This window comes from Venturia canescens, chromosome 9, assembly GCF_019457755.1.
Source record: "Venturia canescens isolate UGA chromosome 9, ASM1945775v1, whole genome shotgun sequence".
Classification (NCBI taxonomy): domain Eukaryota; kingdom Metazoa; phylum Arthropoda; class Insecta; order Hymenoptera; family Ichneumonidae; genus Venturia; species Venturia canescens.
Genome location: NC_057429.1, coordinates 1,202,984 through 1,228,021, shown reverse-complemented (window position 1 = coordinate 1,228,021; position 25,038 = coordinate 1,202,984). Strand labels below are relative to the sequence as shown.

General features: G+C 39.1%; 1 protein-coding gene across 1 annotated transcript in view; it reads right to left on the bottom strand.

The window, feature by feature from the left end:
• Positions 1 to 15,753: 15,753 nt before the first annotated feature.
• Positions 15,754 to 25,038, bottom strand: part of LOC122416216 (uncharacterized) — a 50,688-nt gene continuing 41,403 nt past the window's right edge. The window contains exons 2-3 of the mRNA XM_043428969.1: positions 20,866 to 21,032; positions 15,754 to 16,153 (exon numbers count right to left, since the gene is read on the bottom strand). Of these exons, the coding sequence (XP_043284904.1) occupies positions 15,996 to 16,153; positions 20,866 to 21,032 (325 nt within the window). The 3' untranslated portion in view covers positions 15,754 to 15,995. The remainder of the gene's footprint in view (positions 16,154 to 20,865; positions 21,033 to 25,038) is intronic.

Here is a 25,038-nt window from a genome sequence, read left to right as displayed (position 1 = left end):
TAAATTGTATAGATTCACACAAAAGTGTATCGGTGATTACCAGTTTTCACGTTTATGAACGTTCCGAAATGACATCACTCGATTTTAAGTTATGATCTCGGATCGCACGTCGGAAAGCTGTTCTGTTCGAAATGTCAGTGAATGTTGTTAAATTGTATAGATTCACACAAAAGTGTATCGGTGATCACCAATTTGCACGTTTATGAACGTTCGGAAACGACATCACTCGATTGTAATTTATGATCTCGAATCGAAATGTCATTGAATATTGTTAATTTGTCATGAATTGAACAAAAATTTTATTGGTGATCACCAACTTCATGTTTATGAACGTTCGGAAACGTTTTCATCGCTCGATTGTCAGTTCAGATCTCAAATGGCCCTTCGGATTGCGATACTAAATGTCTGTAAAATTGTTGATATGTGACGTTTATCGGTGACCGTTTCCAATCTTTCATAAACATGAAAATAGGTAATCAGCGATAATCGTTTCTGTTAATCGTTACAAATCAACAATTTTTTCCGACATTTCTATCAGAATCGCAATCCGAGATGCGATTCGAGACCGGAACTGACAATCGAACGATGTCGTTTCTGAACGTTCACAAATATGAAAATTGGTGATCACAAATAAATTTTTGTGAGAATCGCTACAAATTATCAAGATTCACTGACAATTCGAACAGAATCGGTTTCCGACGTGCGATTCGAGATCATAACTTACAATCGAGTGATGTCGTCTCCGAAAGTTCGTATACATGAAAAACGGTGATCACGATAAACTTTTTGTTCAAGTCATCACAAATTAACAAGATTCTATGACATTTCGAACAGAATCGCTTTCTGACGTGCGATTTGAGATCATAACTTACAATCGAGTTATGTCGTTTCCGAACGTGCATAAACATGAAAATTGGTGAACACGGATTCACTTTTGTGTGAATCGATAGAAATTAACAAGATTCACTGACATTTCGTTCTCAATCGCTTTCCGATGTGGTGATCGAGATCATAACTTACAATCGAGTGATATCGTTTCCGAACCATCATAAACGTGAAAATTGGAGATCACCGATACACTTTTGTGTGAATCGATACAATTTAACAACATTCACTGACATTTCGAAAAGAGCAGCTTCTCGATGTGCGATTCGATATCATAACTGACAATCGAGTGATGTCGTTTCCGACCGTTCATAAACGTGATAATTGGAGATCACCGATACACTTTTGTGTGAATCGATTCAATTTAACAACATTCACTGACATTTCGAACAGAACAGCTTTCCGACATGCGATTCGAGATCATAACCTACAATCGAGTGATGTCGTTTCCGAACGTTCATAAACATGAAAATTTGTGATCACCAATACACTTTTGTGCGAATCGATGGAAATTAACAGGATTCACTGACATTTCGTTCTGAATCGCTTTCCGATGTGCGAATCGAGACAATACATTACAATCGAGTGATGTCGTTTCCGAACGTTCATAAACGTGAAAATTGGAGTTCACCGATACACTTTTGTGTGAATCGATACATTTTATCAACATTCACTGACATTTCGAACAGAACAGCTTTCCGACGTGCGATTCGAAATCATAACCTACAATCGAGTGATGTCGTTTCCGAACGTTCATAAACATGAAAATTTGTGATCACCGATACACTTTTGTGCGAATCGATACAAATTAACAACGTTCACTGTCATTTCGTTCTGAATCGCTTTCCGACGTGTAATGATCTCGAATCGCACGTCGGAAAGCGATGCTAGTCGAAATGTCAGTGAATGTTGTTAAATTGTATCGATTCACACAAAAGTGTATCGGTGATCACCAATTTTCACGTTTATGAACGTTCGGAAATGACATCACTCGATTGTAAGTTATGATCTCGGTTCGCACGTCGGAAAGCTGTTCTGTTCGAAATGTCAGTGAATGTTGTTAAATTGTATGGATTCACACAAAAGTGTATCGGTGATCACCAATTTGCACGTTTATGAACGTTCGGAAACGACATCACTCGATTGTAATTTATGATCTCGAATCGAAATGTCATTGAATATTGTTAATTTGTCATGAATTGAACAAAAATTTTATTGGTGATCACCAACTTCATGTTTATGAACGTTCGGAAACGTTTTCATCGCTCGATTGTCAGTTCAGATCTCAAATGGCCCTTCGGATTGCGATACTAAATGTCTGTAAAATTGTTGATATGAGACGTTTATCGGTGACCGTTTCCAATCTTTCATAAACATGAAAATAGGTAATCAGCGATAATCTTTTCTGTTAATCGTTACAAATCAACAATTTTTTCGACATTTCTATCAGAATCGCAATCCGAGATGCTATTCGAGACCGGAACTGACAATCGAACGATGTCGTTTCTGAACGTTCACAAATATGAAAATTGGTGATCACAAATAAACTTTTGTGAGAATCGCTACAAATTATCAAGATTCACTGACAATTCGAACAGAATCGGTTTCCGACGTGCGATTCGAGATCATAACTTACAATCGAGTGATGTCGTCTCCGAAAGTTCGTATACATGAAAAACGGTGATCACGATAAACTTTTTGTTCAAGTCATCACAAATTAACAAGATTCACTGACATTTCGTTCTGAATCGCTTTCCGACGTGCGATTCGAGATCATAACCTACAATCGAGTGATGTCGTTTCCGAACGTTCATAAACATGAAAATTTGTGATCACCAATACACTTTTGTGCGAATCGATGGAAATTAACAGGATTCACTGACATTTCGTTCTGAATCGCTTTCCGATGTGCGAATCGAGATAATACATTACAATCGAGTGATGTCGTTTCCGAACGTTCATAAACGTGAAAATTGGAGTTCACCGATACACTTTTGTGTGAATCGATACATTTTATCAACATTTACTGACAGTTCGAACAGAACAGCTTTCCGACGTGCGATTCGAGATCATAACCAACAATCGACTGATGTCGTTTCCGTACGTTCATAAACATGAAAATTTGTGATCACCGATACACTTTTGTGCGAATCGATACAAATTAACAAGGTTCAGTGACATTTCGTTCTAAATAGCTTTCCGATGTGCGAATCGAGATAATACATTACAATCGAGTGATGTCGTTTCCGAACGTTCATAAACGTGAAAATTGGAGATCACCGATACACTTTTGTGTGAATCGATACATTTTATCAACATTCACTGACATTTCGAACAGAACAGCTTTCCGACGTGCGATTCGAGATTATAACCTACAATCGAGTGATGTCGTTTCCGAACGTTCATAAACATGAAAATTTGTGATCACCGATACACTTTAGTGCGAATCGATACAAATTAACAACGTTCACTGTCATTTCGTTCTGAATCGCTTTCCGACGTGTAATGATCTCGAATCGCACGTCGGAAAGCGATGCTAGTCGAAATGTCAGTGAATGTTTTTAAATTGTATCGATTCACACAAAAGTGTATCGGTGATCACCGTTCTTAATGTTTATGAACGTTCGGAAACGACATCACTCAATTCTAAGGTATGATCTCGAATCGCACGTTGGAAAGCTGTTCTGTTCAAAATGTCAGTGAATGTTGTTAAATTGTATCGATTTACACAAAAGTGTATCGGTGATCACCAATTTTCATGTTCATGAACGTTCGGAAACGACATCACTCGATTGTAAGGTATGATCTCGAATCGCACGTCGGAAAGCTGTTCTGTTCGAAATGTCAGTGAATGTTGTTAAATTGTATCGATTCACACAAAAGTGTATCGGTGATCACCAATTTTCATGTTCATGAACGTTCGGAAACGACATCACTCGATTGTAAGGTATGATCTCGAATCGCTCGTCGGAAGGCTGTTCTGTTCGAAATGTCAGTGAATGTTGTAAAATTGTATCGATTCACACAAAAGTGTATCGGTGATCACCAATTTTCACGTTTATGAACGTTCGAAAACTACATCACTCGATTGTAAGTTATGATCTCGAATCGCACGTCGGAATCTGATTTTGTTCGAAATGTCAGTGAATCTTCTTGATTTGTTGCGATTCTCGCAAAAATCTATCGGTGATCACCGTTCTTCATGTTTATGAACGTTCGGAAACGACATCACTCGATCGTGAGGTATGATCTCGAATCGCACGTCGGAAAGCTGTTCAGTTCGAAATGTCAGTGAATCTTGTTAATTTTTATCGATTTACACGAAAGTGTATCGGTGATCACCAATTTTCATGTTCAGGAACGTTCGGAAACGACATCACTTGATTGCAAGGTATGATCTCGAATCGCACGTCGGAAAGCTGTTCTGTTCGAAATGTCAGTGAATGTAGTTAAATTGTATCGATTCACACATAAGTGTACCGGTGATCACCAATTTTCATGTTCATGAACGTTCGGAAACGACATCACTCGATTGTAAGGTATGATCTCGAATCGCACGTGGGAATCTGATTTTGTTCGAAATGTCAGTGAATCTTCTTGATTTGTTGCGATTCTCACAAAAATCTATCGGTGATCACCGTTCTTCATGTTTATGAACGTTCGGAAACGACAACACTCGATTGTAAGCTGTGATCGCGATTCGCACATCGGAAAGCGATTCAGAACGAAATGTCAGTGAATCTGGTTAATTTGTGTCGATTCACACAAAAGTGTATAGGTGATCACCAATTTTCATGTTCATGAACGTTCGGAAACGACATCACTCGATTTTAAGTTATGATCTCGGATCGCACGTCGGAAAGCTGTTCTGTTCGAAATGTCAGTGAATGTTGTTAAATTGTATAGATTCACACAAAAGTGTATCGGTGATCACCAATTTGCACGTTTATGAACGTTCGGAAACGACATCACTCGATTGTAATTTATGATCTCGAATCGAAATGTCATTGAATATTGTTAATTTGTCATGAATTGAACAAAAATTTTATTGGTGATCACCAACTTCATGTTTATGAACGTTCGGAAACGTTTTCATCGCTCGATTGTCAGTTCAGATCTCAAATGGCCCTTCGGATTGCGATACTAAATGTCTGTAAAATTGTTGATATGTGACGTTTATCGGTGACCGTTTCCAATCTTTCATAAACATGAAAATAGGTAATCAGCGATAATCTTTTCTGTTAATCGTTACAAATCAACAATTTTTTCCGACATTTCTATCAGAATCGCAATCCGAGATGCGATTCGAGACCGGAACTGACAATCGAACGATGTCGTTTCTGAACGTTCACAAATATGAAAATTGGTGATCACAAATAAATTTTTGTGAGAATCGCTACAAATTATCAAGATTCACTGACAATTCGAACAGAATCGGTTTCCGACGTGCGATTCGAGATCATAACTTACAATCGAGTGATGTCGTCTCCGAAAGTTCGTATACATGAAAAACGGTGATCACGATAAACTTTTTGTTCAAGTCATCACAAATTAACAAGATTCTATGACATTTCGAACAGAATCGCTTTCTGACGTGCGATTTGAGATCATAACTTACAATCGAGTTATGTCGTTTCCGAACGTGCATAAACATGAAAATTGGTGAACACGGATTCACTTTTGTGTGAATCGATAGAAATTAACAAGATTCACTGACATTTCGTTCTCAATCGCTTTCCGATGTGGTGATCGAGATCATAACTTACAATCGAGTGATATCGTTTCCGAACCATCATAAACGTGAAAATTGGAGATCACCGATACACTTTTGTGTGAATCGATACAATTTAACAACATTCACTGACATTTCGAAAAGAGCAGCTTTTCGATGTGCGATTCGATATCATAACTGACAATCGAGTGATGTCGTTTCCGACCGTTCATAAACGTGATAATTGGAGATCACCGATACACTTTTGTGTGAATCGATTCAATTTAACAACATTCACTGACATTTCGAACAGAACAGCTTTCCGACATGCCATTCGAGATCATAACCTACAATCGAGTGATGTCGTTTCCGAACGTTCATAAACATGAAAATTTGTGATCACCAATACACTTTTGTGCGAATCGATGGAAATTAACAGGATTCACTGACATTTCGTTCTGAATCGCTTTCCGATGTGCGAATCGAGATAATACATTACAATCGAGTGATGTCGTTTCCGAACGTTCATAAACGTGAAAATTGGAGTTCACCGATACACTTTTGTGTGAATCGATACATTTTATCAACATTCACTGACATTTCGAACAGAACAGCTTTCCGACGTGCGATTCGAAATCATAACCTACAATCGAGTGATGTCGTTTCCGAACGTTCATAAACATGAAAATTTGTGATCACCGATACACTTTTGTGCGAATCGATACAAATTAACAAGGTTCACTGAAATTTCGTTCTGAATAGCTTTCCGATGTGCGAATCGAGATAATACATTACAATCGAGTGATGTCGTTTCCGAACGTTCATAAACGTGAAAATTGGAGATCACCGATACACTTTTGTGTGAATCGATACATTTTATCAACATTCACTGACATTTCGAACAGAACAGCTTTCCGACGTGCGATTCGAGATCATAACCTAAAATCGACTGATGTCGTTTCCGTACGTTCATAAACATGAAAATTTGTGATCACCGATACACTTTTGTGCGAATCGATACAACTTAACAAGGTTCAGTGACATTTCGTTCTAAATAGCTTTCCGATGTGCGAATCGAGATAATACATTACAATCGAGTGATGTCGTTTCCGAACGTTCATAAACGTGAAAATTGGAGATCACCGATACACTTTTGTGTGAATCGATACATTTTATCAACATTCACTGACATTTCGAACAGAACAGCTTTCCGACGTGCGATTCGAGATTATAACCTACAATCGAGTGATGTCGTTTCCGAACGTTCATAAACATGAAAATTTGTGATCACCGATACGCTTTAGTGCGAATCGATACAAATTAACAACGTTCACTGTCATTTCGTTCTGAATCGCTTTCCGACGTGTAATGATCTCGAATCGCACGTCGGAAAGCGATGCTAGTCGAAATGTCAGTGAATGTTTTTAAATTGTATCGATTCACACAAAAGTGTATCGGTGATCACCGTTCTTAATGTTTATGAACGTTCGGAAACGACATCACTCAATTCTAAGGTATGATCTCGAATCGCACGTTGGAAAGCTGTTCTGTTCAAAATGTCAGTGAATGTTGTTAAATTGTATCGATTTACACAAAAGTGTATCGGTGATCACCAATTTTCATGTTCATGAACGTTCGGAAACGACATCACTCGATTGCAAGGTATGATCTCGAATCGCACGTCGGAAAGCTGTTCTGTTCGAAATGTCAGTGAATGTAGTTAAATTGTATCGATTCACACAAAAGTGTACCGGTGATCACCAATTTTCATGTTCATGAACGTTCGGAAACGACATCACTCGATTGTAAGGTATGATCTCGAATCGCACGTGGGAATCTGATTTTGTTCGAAATGTCAGTGAATCTTCTTGATTTGTTGCGATTCTCACAAAAATCTATCGGCGATCACCGTTCTTCATGTTTATGAACGTTCGGAAACAAAAACACTCGATTGTAAGCTGTGATCGCGATTCGCACATCGGAAAGCGATTCAGAACGAAATGTCAGTGAATCTGGTTAATTTGTGTCGATTCACACAAAAGTGTATCGGTGATCACCAATTTTCATGTTCATGAACGTTCGGAAACGACATCACTCCATTGTAAGGTATGATCTCGAATCGCACGTCGGAAAGCTGTTCTGTTCAAAATGTCAGTGAATGTTGTTAAATTGTATCGATTCACACAAAAGTGTATCGGTGATCACCAATTTTCACGTTTATGAACGTTCCGAAATGACATCACTCGATTGTAAGTTATGATCTCGGATCGCACGTCGGAAAGCTGTTCTGTTCGAAATGTCAGTGAATGTTGTTAAATTGTATAGATTCACACAAAAGTGTATCGGTGATCACCAATTTGCACGTTTATGAACGTTCGGAAACGACATCACTCGATTGTAATTTATGATCTCGAATCGAAATGTCATTGAATATTGTTAATTTGTCATGAATTGAACAAAAATTTTATTGGTGATCACCAACTTCATGTTTATGAACGTTCGGAAACGTTTTCATCGCTCGATTGTCAGTTCAGATCTCAAATGGCCCTTCGGATTGCGATACTAAATGTCTGTAAAATTGTTGATATGTGACGTTTATCGGTGACCGTTTCCAATCTTTCATAAACATGAAAATAGGTAATCAGCGATAATCTTTTCTGTTAATCGTTACAAATCAACAATTTTTTCCGACATTTCTATCAGAATCGCAATCCGAGATGCGATTCGAGACCGGAACTGACAATCGAACGATGTCGTTTCTGAACGTTCACAAATATGAAAATTGGTGATCACAAATAAATTTTTGTGAGAATCGCTACAAATTATCAAGATTCACTGACAATTCGAACAGAATCGGTTTCCGACGTGCGATTCGAGATCATAACTTACAATCGAGTGATGTCGTCTCCGAAAGTTCGTATACATGAAAAACGGTGATCACGATAAACTTTTTGTTCAAGTCATCACAAATTAACAAGATTCTATGACATTTCGAACAGAATCGCTTTCTGACGTGCGATTTGAGATCATAACTTACAATCGAGTTATGTCGTTTCCGAACGTGCATAAACATGAAAATTGGTGAACACGGATTCACTTTTGTGTGAATCGATAGAAATTAACAAGATTCACTGACATTTCGTTCTCAATCGCTTTCCGATGTGGTGATCGAGATCATAACTTACAGTCGAGTGATATCGTTTCCGAACCATCATAAACGTGAAAATTGGAGATCACCGATACACTTTTGTGTGAATCGATACAATTTAACAACATTCACTGACATTTCGAAAAGAGCAGCTTTTCGATGTGCGATTCGATATCATAACTGACAATCGAGTGATGTCGTTTCCGACCGTTCATAAACGTGATAATTGGAGATCACCGATACACTTTTGTGTGAATCGATTCAATTTAACAACATTCACTGACATTTCGAACAGAACAGCTTTCCGACATGCCATTCGAGATCATAACCTACAATCGAGTGATGTCGTTTCCGAACGTTCATAAACATGAAAATTTGTGATCACCAATACACTTTTGTGCGAATCGATGGAAATTAACAGGATTCACTGACATTTCGTTCTGAATCGCTTTCCGATGTGCGAATCGAGATAATACATTACAATCGAGTGATGTCGTTTCCGAACGTTCATAAACGTGAAAATTGGAGTTCACCGATACACTTTTGTGTGAATCGATACATTTTATCAACATTCACTGACATTTCGAACAGAACAGCTTTCCGACGTGCGATTCGAAATCATAACCTACAATCGAGTGATGTCGTTTCCGAACGTTCATAAACATGAAAATTTGTGATCACCGATACACTTTTGTGCGAATCGATACAAATTAACAAGGTTCACGGACATTTCGTTCTGAATAGCTTTCCGATGTGCGAATCGAGATAATACATTACAATCGAGTGATGTCGTTTCCGAACGTTCATAAACGTGAAAATTGGAGATCACCGATACACTTTTGTGTGAATCGATACAGTTTAACAACATTCACTGACATTTCGAAAAGAGCAGCTTTTCGATGTGCGATTCGATATCATAACTTACAATCGAGTGATGTCGTTTCCGACCGTTCATAAACGTGAAAATTGGAGATCACCGATACACTTTTGTGTGAATCGATTCAATTTAACAACATTCACTGACATTTCGAACAGAACAGCTTTCCGACGTGCGATTCGAGATCATAACCTACAATCGAGTGATGTCGTTTCCGAACGTCCATAAACATGAAAATTTGTGATCACCGATACACTTTTGTGTGAATCGATACATTTTATCAACATTCACTGACATTTCGAACAGAACAGCTTTCCGACGTGCGATTCGAGATTATAACCTACAATCGAGTGATGTCGTGACCGAACGTTCATAAACATTAAAATTTGTGATCACCGATACACTTTTGTGCGAATCGATACAAATTAACAAGGTTCACTGAAATTTCGTTCTGAATAGCTTTCCGATGTGCGAATCGAGATAATACATTACAATCGAGTGATGTCGTTTCCGAACGTTCATAAACGTGAAAATTGGAGATCACCGATACACTTTTGTGTGAATCGATACATTTTATCAACATTCACTGACATTTCGAACAGAACAGCTTTCCGACGTGCGATTCGAGATCATAACCTACAATCGACTGATGTCGTTTCCGTACGTTCATAAACATGAAAATTTGTGATCACCGATACACTTTTGTGCGAATCGATACAAATTAACAAGGTTCAGTGACATTTCGTTCTAAATAGCTTTCCGATGTGCGAATCGAGATAATACATTACAATCGAGTGATGTCGTTTCCGAACGTTCATAAACGTGAAAATTGGAGATCACCGATACACTTTTGTGTGAATCGATACATTTTATCAACATTCACTGACATTTCGAACAGAACAGCTTTCCGACGTGCGATTCGAGATTATAACCTACAATCGAGTGATGTCGTGTCCGAACGTTCATAAACATTAAAATTTGTGATCACCGATACACTTTTGTGCGAATCGATACAAATTAACAAGGTTCACTGAAATTTCGTTCTGAATAGCTTTCCGATGTGCGAATCGAGATAATACATTGCAATCGAGTGATGTCGTTTCCGAACGTTCATAAACGTGAAAATTGGAGATCACCGATACACTTTTGTGTGAATCGATACATTTTATCAACATTCACTGACATTTCGAACAGAACAGCTTTCCGACGTGCGATTCGAGATCATAACCTACAATCGACTGATGTCGTTTCCGTACGTTCATAAACATGAAAATTTGTGATCACCGATACACTTTTGTGCGAATCGATACAAATTAACAAGGTTCAGTGACATTTCGTTCTAAATAGCTTTCCGATGTGCGAACCGAGATAATACATTACAATCGAGTGATGTCGTTTCCGAACGTTCATAAACGTGAAAATTGGAGATCACCGATACACTTTTGTGTGAATCGATACATTTTATCAACATTCACTGACATTTCGAACAGAACAGCTTTCCGACGTGCGATTCGAGATTATAACCTACAATCGAGTGATGTCGTTTCCGAACGTTCATAAACATGAAAATTTGTGATCACCGATACACTTTAGTGCGAATCGATACAAATTAACAACGTTCACTGTCATTTCGTTCTGAATCGCTTTCCGACGTGTAATGATCTCGAATCGCACGTCGGAAAGCGATGCTAGTCGAAATGTCAGTGAATGTTTTTAAATTGTATCGATTCACACAAAAGTGTATCGGTGATCACCGTTCTTAATGTTTATGAACGTTCGGAAACGACATCACTCAATTCTAAGGTATGATCTCGAATCGCACGTCGGAAAGCTGTTCTGTTCGAAATGTCAGTGAATGTTGTTAAATTGTATCGATTCACACAAAAGTGTATCGGTGATCACCAATTTTCATGTTCATGAACGTTCGGAAACGACATCACTCGATTGTAAGGTATGATCTCGAATCGCTCGTCGGAAGGCTGTTCTGTTCGAAATGTCAGTGAATGTTGTAAAATTGTATCGATTCACACAAAAGTGTATCGGTGATCACCAATTTTCACGTTTATGAACGTTCGAAAACTACATCACTCGATTGTAAGTTATGATCTCGAATCGCACGTCGGAATCTGAATTTGTTCGAAATGTCAGTGAATCTTCTTGATTTGTTGCGATTCTCGCAAAAATCTATCGGTGATCACCGTTCTTCATGTTTATGAACGTTCGGAAACGACATCACTCGATCGTAAGGTATGATCTCGAATCGCACGTCGGAAAGCTGTTCAGTTCGAAATGTCAGTGAATCTTGTTAATTTTTATCGATTTACACGAAAGTGTATCGGTGATCACCAATTTTCATGTTCAGGAACGTTCGGAAACGACATCACTCGATTGCAAGGTATGATCTCGAATCGCACGTCGGAAAGCTGTTCTGTTCGAAATGTCAGTGAATGTAGTTAAATTGTATCGATTCACACAAAAGTGTACCGGTGATCACCAATTTTCATGTTCATGAACGTTCGGAAACGACATCACTCGATTGTAAGGTGTGATCTCGAATCGCACGTGGGAATCTGATTTTGTTCGAAATGTCAGTGAATCTTCTTGATTTGTTGCGATTCTCACAAAAATCTATCGGCGATCACCGTTCTTCATGTTTATGAACGTTCGGAAACAAAAACACTCGATTGTAAGCTGTGATCGCGATTCGCACATCGGAAAGCGATTCAGAACGAAATGTCAGTGAATCTGGTTAATTTGTGTCGATTCACACAAAAGTGTATCGGTGATCACCAATTTTCATGTTCATGAACGTTCGGAAACGACATCACTCCATTGTAAGGTATGATCTCGAATCGCACGTCGGAAAGCTGTTCTGTTCGAAATGTCAGTGAATCTTGTTAATTTTTATCGATTTACACAAAAGTGTATCAGTGATCACCAATTTTCACGTTTATGAACGTTCGGAAACGACACCACTCGATTGTAAGGTGTGATCTAGAATCGCACGTGGGAATCTGATTTTGTTCGAAATGTCAGTGAATCTTCTTGATTTGTTGCGATTCTCACAAAAATCTATCGGTGATCACCGTTCTTCATGTTTATGAACGTTCGGAAACGACAACACTCGATTGTAAGCTGTGATCGCGATTCGCACATCGGAAAGCGATTCAGAACGAAATGTCAGTGAATCTGGTTAATTTGTGTCGATTCACACAAAAGTGTATAGGTGATCACCAATTTTCATGTTCATGAACGTTCGGAAACGACATCACTCGATTGTAAGGTATGATCTCGAATCGCACGTCGGAAAGCTGTTTTGTTCGAAATGTCAGTGAATGTTGTTAAATTGTATCGATTCACACAAAAGTGTATCGGTGATCACCAATTTTCACGTTTATGAACGTTCCGAAATGACATCACTCGATTGTAAGTTATGATCTCGGATCGCACGTCGGAAAGCTGTTCTGTTCGAAATGTCAGTGAATGTTGTTAAATTGTATAGATTCACACAAAAGTGTATCGGTGATCACCAATTTGCACGTTTATGAACGTTCGGAAACGACATCACTCGATTGTAATTTATGATCTCGAATCGAAATGTCATTGAATATTGTTGATTTGTCATGAATTGAACAAAAATTTTATTGGTGATCACCAACTTCATGTTTATGAACGTTCGGAAACGTTTTCATCGCTCGATTGTCAGGTCAGATCTCAAATGGCCCTTCGGATTGCGATACTAAATGTCTGTAAAATTGTTGATATGTGACGTTTATCGGTGACCGTTTCCAATCTTTCATAAACATGAAAATAGGTAATCAGCGATAATCTTTTCTGTTAATCGTTACAAATCAACAATTTTTTCCGACATTTCTATCAGAATCGCAATCCGAGATGCGATTCGAGACCGGAACTGACAATCGAACGATGTCGTTTCTGAACGTTCACAAATATGAAAATTGGTGATCACAAATAAATTTTTGTGAGAATCGCTACAAATTATCAAGATTCACTGACAATTCGAACAGAATCGGTTTCCGACGTGCGATTCGAGATCATAACTTACAATCGAGTGATGTCGTCTCCGAAAGTTCGTATACATGAAAAACGGTGATCACGATAAACTTTTTGTTCAAGTCATCACAAATTAACAAGATTCTATGACATTTCGAACAGAATCGCTTTCTGACGTGCGATTTGAGATCATAACTTACAATCGAGTTATGTCGTTTCCGAACGTGCATAAACATGAAAATTGGTGAACACGGATTCACTTTTGTGTGAATCGATAGAAATTAACAAGATTCACTGACATTTCGTTCTCAATCGCTTTCCGATGTGGTGATCGAGATCATAACTTACAATCGAGTGATATCGTTTCCGAACCATCATAAACGTGAAAATTGGAGATCACCGATACACTTTTGTGTGAATCGATACAATTTAACAACATTCACTGACATTTCGAAAAGAGCAGCTTTTCGATGTGCGATTCGATATCATAACTGACAATCGAGTGATGTCGTTTCCGACCGTTCATAAACGTGATAATTGGAGATCACCGATACACTTTTGTGTGAATCGATTCAATTTAACAACATTCACTGACATTTCGAACAGAACAGCTTTCCGACATGCGATTCGAGATCATAACCTACAATCGAGTGATGTCGTTTCCGAACGTTCATAAACATGAAAATTTGTGATCACCAATACACTTTTGTGCGAATCGATGGAAATTAACAGGATTCACTGACATTTCGTTCTGAATCGCTTTCCGATGTGCGAATCGAGATAATACATTACAATCGAGTGATGTCGTTTCCGAACGTTCATAAACGTGAAAATTGGAGTTCACCGATACACTTTTGTGTGAATCGATACATTTTATCAACATTCACTGACATTTCGAACAGAACAGCTTTCCGACGTGCGATTCGAAATCATAACCTACAATCGAGTGATGTCGTTTCCGAACGTTCATAAACATGAAAATTTGTGATCACCGATACACTTTTGTGCGAATCGATACAAATTAACAACGTTCACTGTCATTTCGTTCTGAATCGCTTTCCGACGTGTAATGATCTCGAATCGCACGTCGGAAAGCGATGCTAGTCGAAATGTCAGTGAATGTTGTTAAATTGTATCGATTCACACAAAAGTGTATCGGTGATCACCAATTTTCATGTTCATGAACGTTCGGAAACGACATCACTCGATTGTAAGGTATGATCTCGAATCGCTCGTCGGAAGGCTGTTCTGTTCGAAATGTCAGTGAATGTTGTTAAATTGTATCGATTCACACAAAAGTGTATGGGTGATCACCAATTTTCACGTTTATGAACGTTCGGAAACGACACCACTCGATTGTAAGGTGTGATCTCGAATCGCACGTAGGAATCTGATTTTGTTCGAAATGTCAGTGAATCTTCTTGATTTGTTGCGATTCTCACAAAAATCTATCGGTGATCACCGTTCTTCATGTTGTAACATCAAAATTTTTCTATGGTACACAGATTAATTATTCAAAAATGATACACTCAAACCAGGTTAATTTTGATGTTTCCGGAGTACATAGAATTTATTAGGATTGAAAATTGTGGAGCCGAACTCCGAGATTGGTAACAAATATAAATGGTTCAACAATTATAATTTTTCGAGCACAACATTTCTCCCGCACGCATTACGCGCTCCCACTCATACACACACATACACATTCACTCATATAAAAGGCCTGAGACGGTCACCGTGAACACGACGAGCGACGACGATGATATTCGGAGAAAAAAAAGAAATGAGATTCGTAAACTTATCTAGTACTCGTTTGATCCCTCGTTGGCTTTATACTCCGGGAACTGGGGAAATGCTGGCGGGCAGTAGTAAAACAATTGAAAATGCCTTCGGGATGATATTTCTGGAAATCGGGGCGGCCGCACCCAATTGATAGTGAATCCAGATAATTAATTGATCCAACAATCCTTCCTTCGCCACGAGGCTTCCCGTTCGACGGTCCCGGAGCAAGAGAGCGAGGCTCACCGCTTTTCGGACGATCTCTCACAGAACCACGATAAGTGGGGAGGGCGAAGATTCGAGACCAGGTGGCTCGATCCCCGGATCGATGCACCGTGAACAGCGCGAAAATTTTAAAGCGCAAAAGGAAGGTTACAACGCCCCCCCTTTTATGTGACTCCTCTAATAAACGAGGAAGATGCATAAAATCGAGGAAAGCCAGAAATGACGGTGGATAGTTCACGGAAGAGATCCGCGTTGGTAACCGAAGAGTCCCGCAGGATGGATTGACCACTCATGGGACAGACCAAAAAGCGAGAGCTGTAAACCTCGAGGTAGAGATGGCCCGTTGCTCTCCTTCTTTAGTCCTTAGGATAGCGATGAAATACCAATCGACGGGGACACCTCCTCGAATGGTAGAGCTCGGAAAGTTCCATGAGCGATGATGCTGAACCGGACACGATAGCGATTCGTAGACATTCAGCGACGCGTGACAGAGGTATCGGATTCGTACGAGGCCCTGTACATTAATTCATAGTTTAGGTATTTACACTCACATTCACACAAGTCTCTCAGACGTCACGCATACAGAGGCATCATGCCAACATCTCTTATAATCATTATTCAACCTAGGCTTCGTCAATACATTACAACGTCATAAAAGAAGGGATATAAACTCACAAAATCAACTTCCTGTTCGTTTTAAAGGAAAGAGATGGAGTCATTACACTTCATTATCCAGGGCACCCCCAGGATACGTCGTCCTTACAACTAACATTCCAACAATTTCTCTACTTTTACAGAGCTTATTCATTCGCTTTTTTCACATCGTATGTAATCTCTATTCAACATTGAGATTTGACGGCAAAGAAAGCCCATCATCACCAACAATTTTAATTATCCGTTTTAGCATAATATTTTCTCAAATTCCAGCGATTATAGGTACCAATCTCTCGAGTGTCGTCATGTACCTCGCAAAGGACAAAAGCATTTGGTCCGACACATTTCAAAATTTTGTAGGGCCCTTCAAATAAATGGAAGAACTTTTTAGTCACGCGATTGAGAGCATTCGAAAGATGACGCACACGCAATAAAACTAAATCCCCCAGTGCCAAAACTATTTTCGAGACAGATCGTTCTTGCTTCTTTCGTTGTTCAAAATTTTTACGCATATTCTCTCGGGCCAACGTCAACATATATTCGTGGGTCACTCCGACGGAATTTGGAAAATTTATAAGTTTCTGTATTTTATCTCGAGCAGATTCGCCAGACTGCAATTCGCACGGTGCGAATCCCGTACTTTGATGAACCGTGACATTAAGCATTTCCTCTATCTTCGATAAAAATATTACCCATTTGGTATGTTTATCGGCGCATAAAGTCCGGAATAGCCGACCCAGCTCTCGCATAACACGTTCAGTGGGGTTAGATTGCGGGTGACGAATGGAACTAAACAACACTTTAATTCCGGCAGCCTCTAATTTCTCTTTCCACGCTCCCGATGTAAACTGAGTACCATGATCCGACAAAATTCGTTTCGGTTTGCCAAACTTGGGACAAAACGACTCAAAAATCTTTTTCAAACACGTATTGACGTTCGCCTTTTTAATGGGATAGAGGCTCACGTATTTAGAAAAAACATCGAGCATCACAAAAACGTATTGTATTCCTCCGCGAGCCATAGGAAGGGGGCCATAGAAATCTACGGTGATTAAATCGTTCACCCCGTCAGAAGCAACGTAGTTGTATGCCCCTTCCATGGACACAGACAAATATTTGACTCGTTGACACAGGTCACATTCGAGCACATATTTCTTAACTTGTGAGCGCATATTCTTCCAAAAATAAAATTGTCTAAGATATTCGAGTGTTTTAAACACCCCTGGATGGCCTAATTTCTCGTGAATTTGCTCAACCAATAAACGCTGCAATCGTTTTGGTATGACTGCGGTCCAACCGCCGAATCGGTTTCCACGATGAAACAAAATTTGCTCATGAACGAGAAAGCGAGCGTTCTCGTCATTCATCTGGCATTCATCAATAAGTTTTTTAGTTTTTTCATCTTGAGATTGTAAAAAGCTCAAATTCTTCAAATCGCGAGCGAGATTCGTATCGTACTCTAGCATGGCCATAGTTACGAGCGATACATCTTCAACACATTTAAAGGGCAAAAAATATTGATGAAGCGAAGATATGACTATTCGATCAACAGTTTCCTCGTGAAAATCTTTAGCGGGGTTCCTACTAAAAAAATCAGCCACCACATTATCCGCACCGCGACAATAGGACACCGAAAACGAATACTGTTGCAACAAGAGGCCCCAGCGGCTAATCCGAGAATTCGCGAACGCTGCAGATCGCAAAAAGGTCAAGGCCTGATGGTCGGTTATGATCGTGAAATGTGTTCCTATTAGATACACCCGAAATTTTGTGACCGAATAAACAATAGCGAGAAGCTCTTTTTCCGTAGTAGTGTAGTTAATCTCACATTTAGTCAAACATCGAGAAACTACACCAATTACGTTATGCTCTCCCGCGTCGTTGATCTGGTACAAAATTCCACTGATCCCATAATTACTCGCATCCGTTTGAACGCGATAATCGCGACCCGGAATTATATGTTTAAGGCAAATACAGTTGCGGAAGTCTTCCTTTAACTGCCTGAACGCGCGTTTTTGAACCTCCGTCCACCTCCAATTCTGATTTTTTTGAAGCAACTCTCTGAGCGGTGCAACCGATACACTCTGGTTCACGTTGAATTGACGGTAGTAATTACACACGCCCAAGAATTGTTGTAATTGACGAATGTTTCGAGGCTCGGCAAAATTTATAATAGTATCAAGTTTATGAGGGTCAGGAACAATTCCCTGCTCCGATATTATGAAACCGAGAAACGGAACTGTATTTTGAAAGAAATAACATTTAGATAGCTTGAGAGTGAAGTTATACTTCGATAATCGCTCGAAGAGTCGTTCGAGTACGCAAAAATGCTCATCAACCGTTTGCGTCCCTATTAGAATATCATCGATATAGACTGAAATATTATCCTGAAAATCTCTCTTAAGAGCAAAACTAAGACTGCGAATGAAACCGCTTCCGGCCGTTTTAAGGCCGAATGGTATGCGACAGAATTGAAACATATTCGAATCAAATAAAAAGGCCGTGTATGGCCGTGACTCTTTATGCAAAGGGACTTGCCAGTATCCATGAGTCAAATCGATTTTTGAAAACCAACGAGCACCATGAAATTTTTGGAGCACTTCGTTGATCAACGGAGGAGACTCATGGTCGTCCTCAATTATTTCATTCAAATGTCGTGCATCCAAGCAGACTCTAACAGATCCGTCCTCCTTCTTCACGATTCTCAGGGGATTACAAAAATTACTAACCGCCCTCTCAATCACTCCATTCTGCAACATTTTGTCTATTGCCTGCGCGGTGGCTTCTCTAACCTGATACGGTACCGGATAATTATGTTTAACTCTAGGTTTTTTTGTTGTTATCGCGATCTTATGTTCGTATCCTATCGCGCATCCGGGTTTATCCGAGAATAATTTCGTATGATTTGACAGTAAATTGCACAATTTTTCATTCTCCGAGTCTTTCAACCGCGTTATATGGAAGGTGGATGAACTTGATTCCCCTTGATAACTTAAATCACTGACCGAACATTTCTCCACATTATCATCAACTTGGTATTTTTTTTTGTTATTTTCCTGAGTATCATTGTTTTCTGTTTCTTGAGCTACTTTAATAATTTTTTTCTTGTCAATGTCAACGCTACGAACACTTATATCATTATCAACTGGTAATTCATTAATTCGAATAACATATACGTGTATTTTTTCATTCTCACGAGAACATATTAACGTTTCCTGCAAATCACGTTCAAACAACATTGATGTGCGCGACACTTCAGTCCCACGAATCTCAATTTTATTATTTTTGTAGTCAATTATCACCTCGTTTCTGGACATCCAGTCATGTCCTAATATCACGTCTGACGAAAGAAATGGGATAACGAGAAGCGTGCACCCAATTACCCTTTTATCCAGAATAATTTGCACGTATATCTGCCGCTTTACTATCGTACTTTTCTTCGCGATAGCGGTTGACACCGATACATTTGACACCGGAAACTCTTCTATTCTTTTAACCGCTGACAATTGGTTGTATAATTTTTCGGAAATGGCCGTAACCTGACTCCCGGTATCGAGTAAGGCTACGATTTCTAATTGATCAATTTTGATCTTCAGGTGCGGGCTTTTTACGAAAGACTTCCCCGCGCTCGAAGATTTTACTTCCGCTCCTTCTTCAACACCTACCAGTAAATCATTTACAAAATCGAATCCCGATTGACACGCTGTCGGAACGGAATACAGCGCATCGTTATCTAGTTTAAATGATCATTATTGCTTTGGTTATGAACCCACTGCGAATGATTATTATTTCTTGCATAAGACTGTACTGGTGGTGGCGGAGGATACCTCGTGTCAGGCAGGGTGAAATTCTGTGTCATACTATCGCGATAAAGATTTTCACGGAGGTAATTTCCATTGTATCCGTATTTATTTGTCTGATTTCGTTTTTCGCGACGATTACTATTTCTGTTTTGTTGTTTGCCGTGATTGTTGTATTCCGACTCGCGAATTTCTAATTGATTTATCCCGGGTCCATGGTTTCTCGCTTGGACGCTATTTTGATTTTGTTTAGCATCACGACCGTTTCTTTCCCCCCGAACCGCGTCAAGATTCGCGAGAGCTTGGGCTATTGTTACTGTATCTGTGAAATTTACCGTGGAAAGGGTTTCTCTCACCCAAGCTGGATATTGTTGGACTATGTTAAAATTGACTTCGAAATCAGATAATTTTGGGATAAAATATCGTGCTTGCGCCGATTGTCTGTAAAAATATGTTTGGAGCGATTCACGATTGATATCGCATTTCCGTTCTGTCCACCGTTTTTTGAATCGTACGCGGACTGGCACCGAATAGAATTCGTCTAAAAATTGTTTTTTGAAATCTTCAAAATCCCGGAACTTTTCCTTCAAATTATACCATAAACCCGCTTTGCCCTCGAGAGAATATTCTACTATCGTCATCTTTCGATTTTCTTTAATGTTTTTCGTTCGCAAAAATTTTTCTAATTCTTTCATAAATTCTGCGGGATGTTTTTCAATTTCATCACTGAATTTCGGAGTTTTTATATCAATATGTGTATTCTGTACGTTACTTATAATCGCTGTAATATCCTCGGCAATACTTCTGGTATTTGTTTGGCCTTCACTTATTATCTCTGGCGGATTATTCGGCTGTTGATGATTACGGGCTGTCTGAGCATCGAGTCGCGCTTGCCATTCTTCCAGCTTCTCTCTCTCTCTTGCCGTAATCTCTCCCACTCTTGCTCAAGGTGCACACTGTCTATTCTCTCCATATTTCTCGGTGAATTCTCGTTCCTGTTAATATTTGAATTTATGTTAGGAGTTTTCTTTTTTCGTACAATATGAGGAGATTCGGCTTTTCGTTTTCTCGACTCTAATAACGGCAATAATGATTTATTTATAACATTCGATTTCGCTCGCGTTGCTCGTGGCGAAATAGATTTGTCGACTTTCGGCATGTAAAGTTATTATACTTATTATTATTGAATATTTCTATTTTATTTTATTCTTGAGGTTTTTCGCCTCTTAGTTGGGCGCCAAATTGTAACATCAAAATTTTTCTATGGTACACAGATTAATTATTCAAAAATGATACACTCAAACCAGGTTAATTTTGATGTTTCCGGAGTACATAGAATTTATTAGGATTGAAAATTGTGGAGCCGAACTCCGAGATTGGTAACAAATATAAATGGTTCAACAATTATAATTTTTCGAGCACAACATTTCTCCCGCACACATTACGCGCTCCCACTCATACACACACATACACATTCACTCATATAAAAGGCCTGAGACGGTCACCGTGAACACGACGAGCGACGACGATGATATTCGGAGAAAAAAAAGAAATGAGATTCGTAAACTTATCTAGTACTCGTTTGATCCCTCGTTGGCTCTATACTCCGGGAACTGGGGAAATGCTGGCGGGCAGTAGTAAAACAATTGAAAATGCCTTCGGGATGATATTTCTGGAAATCGGGGCGGCCGCACCCAATTGATAGTGAATCCAGATAATTAATTGATCCAACAATCCTTCCTTCGCCACGAGGCTTCCCGTTCGACGGTCCCGGAGCAAGAGAGCGAGGCTCACCGCTTTTCGGACGATCTCTCACAGAACCACGATAAGTGGGGAGGGCGAAGATTCGAGACCAGGTGGCTCGATCCCCGGATCGATGCACCGTGAACAGCGCGAAAATTTTAAAGCGCAAAAGGAAGGTTACAATGTTTATGAACGTTCGGAAACGACAACACTCGATTGTAAGCTGTGATCGCGATTCGCACATCGGAAAGCGATTCAGAACGAAATGTCAGTGAATCTGGTTAATTTGTGTCGATTCACACAAAAGTGTATAGGTGATCACCAATTTTCATGTTCATGAACGTTCGGAAACGACATCACTCGATTGTAAGGTATGATCTCGAATCGCACGTCGGAAAGCTGTTCTGTTCGAAATGTCAGTGAATGTTGTTAAATTGTGTCGATTCACACAAAAGTGTATCGGTGATCACCAATTTTCACGTTTATGAACGTTCGGAAATGACATCACTCGATTGTAAGTTATGATCTCGGATCGCACGTCGGAAAGCTGTTCTGTTCGAAATGTCAGTGAATGTTGTTAAATTGTATAGATTCACACAAAAGTGTATCGGTGATCACCAATTTGCACGTTTATGAACGTTCGTAAACGACATCACTCGATTGTAATTTATGATCTCGAATCGAAATGTCATTGAATATTGTTAATTTGTCATGAATTGAACAAAAATTTTGTTGGTGATCACCAACTTCATGTTTATGAACGTTCGGAAACGTTTTCATCGCCCGATTGCCAGTTCAGATCTCAAATAGCCCTTCGGATTGCAATACTAAATGTCTGTAAAATTGTTGATATGTGACGTTTATCGGTGACCGTTTCCAATCTTTCATAAACATGAAAATAGGTAATCAGCGATAATCTTTTCTGTTAATCGTTACAAATCAACAATTTTTTCCGACATTTCTATCAGAATCGCAATCCGAGATGCGATTCGAGACCGGAACTGACAATCGAACGATGTCGTTTCTGAACGTTCACAAATATGAAAATTGGTGATCACAAATAAACTTTTGTGAGAATCGCTACAAATTATAAAGATTCACTGACAATTCGAACAGAATCGGTTTCCGACGTGCGATTCGAGATCATAACTTACAATCGAGTGATGTCGTCTCCGAAAGTTCGTATACATGAAAAACGGTGATCACGATAAACTTTTTGTTCAAGTCATCACAAATTAACAAGATTCTATGACATTTCGAACAGAATCGCTTTCTGACGTGCGATTTGAGATCATAACTTACAATCGAGTTATGTCGTTTCCGAACGTGCATAAACATGAAAATTGGTGAACACGGATTGACTTTTGTGTAAATCGATAGAAATTAACAAGATTCACTGACATTTCGTTCTCAATCGCTTTCCGATGTGCTGATCGAGATCATAACTTACAATCGAGTGATGTCGTTTCCGAACGTTCATGAACATGAAAATTGGTGATCACCGATACACTTTTGTGTGAATCGATTCAATTAAACAACATTCACTGACATTTCGAACAGAACAGCTTTCCGACGTGCGATTCGAGATCATAACCTACAATCGAGTGATGTCGTTTCCGAACGTTCATAAACATGAAAATTTGTGATCACCAATACACTTTTGTGCGAATCGATGGAAATTAACAAGGTTCACGGACATTTCGTTCTGAATAGCTTTCCGATGTGCGAATCGAGATAATACATTACAATCGAGTGATGTCGTTTCCGAACGTTCATAAACATGAAAATTTGTGATCACCCATACACTTTTGTGTGAATCGATACAATTTATCAACATTCACTGACATTTCGAACAGAACAGCTTTCCGACGTGCGATTCGAGATGATAACCTACAATCGAGTGATGTCGTTTCCGAACATTCATAGACATGAAAATTTGTGATCACCGATACACTTTTGTGCGATTCGATACAAGCTAACAAGGTTCACTGACATTTCGTTCTGAATAGCTTTCCGATGTGCGAATCGAGATAATACATTACAATCGAGTGATGCCGTTTCCGAACGTTCATAAACGTGAAAATTGGAGATCACCGATACACTTTTGTGTGAATCGATACATTTTATCAACATTCACTGACATTTCGAACAGAACAGCTTTCCGACGTGCGATTCGAGATTATAACCTACAATCGAGTGATGTCGTTTCCGAACGTTCATAAACATTAAAATTTGTGATCACCGATACACTTTTGTGCGAATCGACACAAATTAACAAGGTTCACTGACATTTCGTTCTGAATAGCTTTCCGATGTGCGAATCGAGATAATACATTACAATCGAGTGATGTCGTTTCCGAACGTTCATAAACGTGAAAATTGGAGATCACCGATACACTTTTGTGTGAATCGATACATTTTATCAACATTCACTGACATTTCGAACAGAACCACTTTCCGACGTGCGATTCGAGATTATAACCTACAATCGAGTGATGTCGTTTCCGAACGTTCATAGACATGAAAATTTGTGATCACCGATACACTTTTGTGCGATTCGATACAATTTAACAAGGTTCACTGACATTTCGTTCTGAATAGCTTTCCGATGTGCGAATCGAGATAATACATTACAATCGAGTGATGCCGTTTCCGAACGTTCATAAACGTGAAAATTGGAGATCACCGATACACTTTTGTGTGAATCGATACATTTTATCAACATTCACTGACATTTCGAACAGAACAGCTTTCCGACGTGCGATTCGAGATTATAACCTACAATCGAGTGATGTCGTTTCCGAACGTTCATAAACATTAAAATTTGTGATCACCGATACACTTTTGTGCGAATCGACACAAATTAACAAGGTTCACTGACATTTCGTTCTGAATAGCTTTCCGATGTGCGAATCGAGATAATACATTACAATCGAGTGATGTCGTTTCCGAACGTTCATAAACGTGAAAATTGGAGATCACCGATACACTTTTGTGTGAATCGATACAGTTTAACAACATTCACTGACATTTCGAACAGAACAGCTTTCCGACGTGCGATTCGAGATTATAACCTACAATCGAGTGATGTCGTTTCCGAACGTTCATAAACATTAAAATTTGTGATCACCGATACACTTTTGTGCGAATCGATACAAATTAACAAGGTTCACTGACATTTCGTTCTGAATAGCTTTCCGAT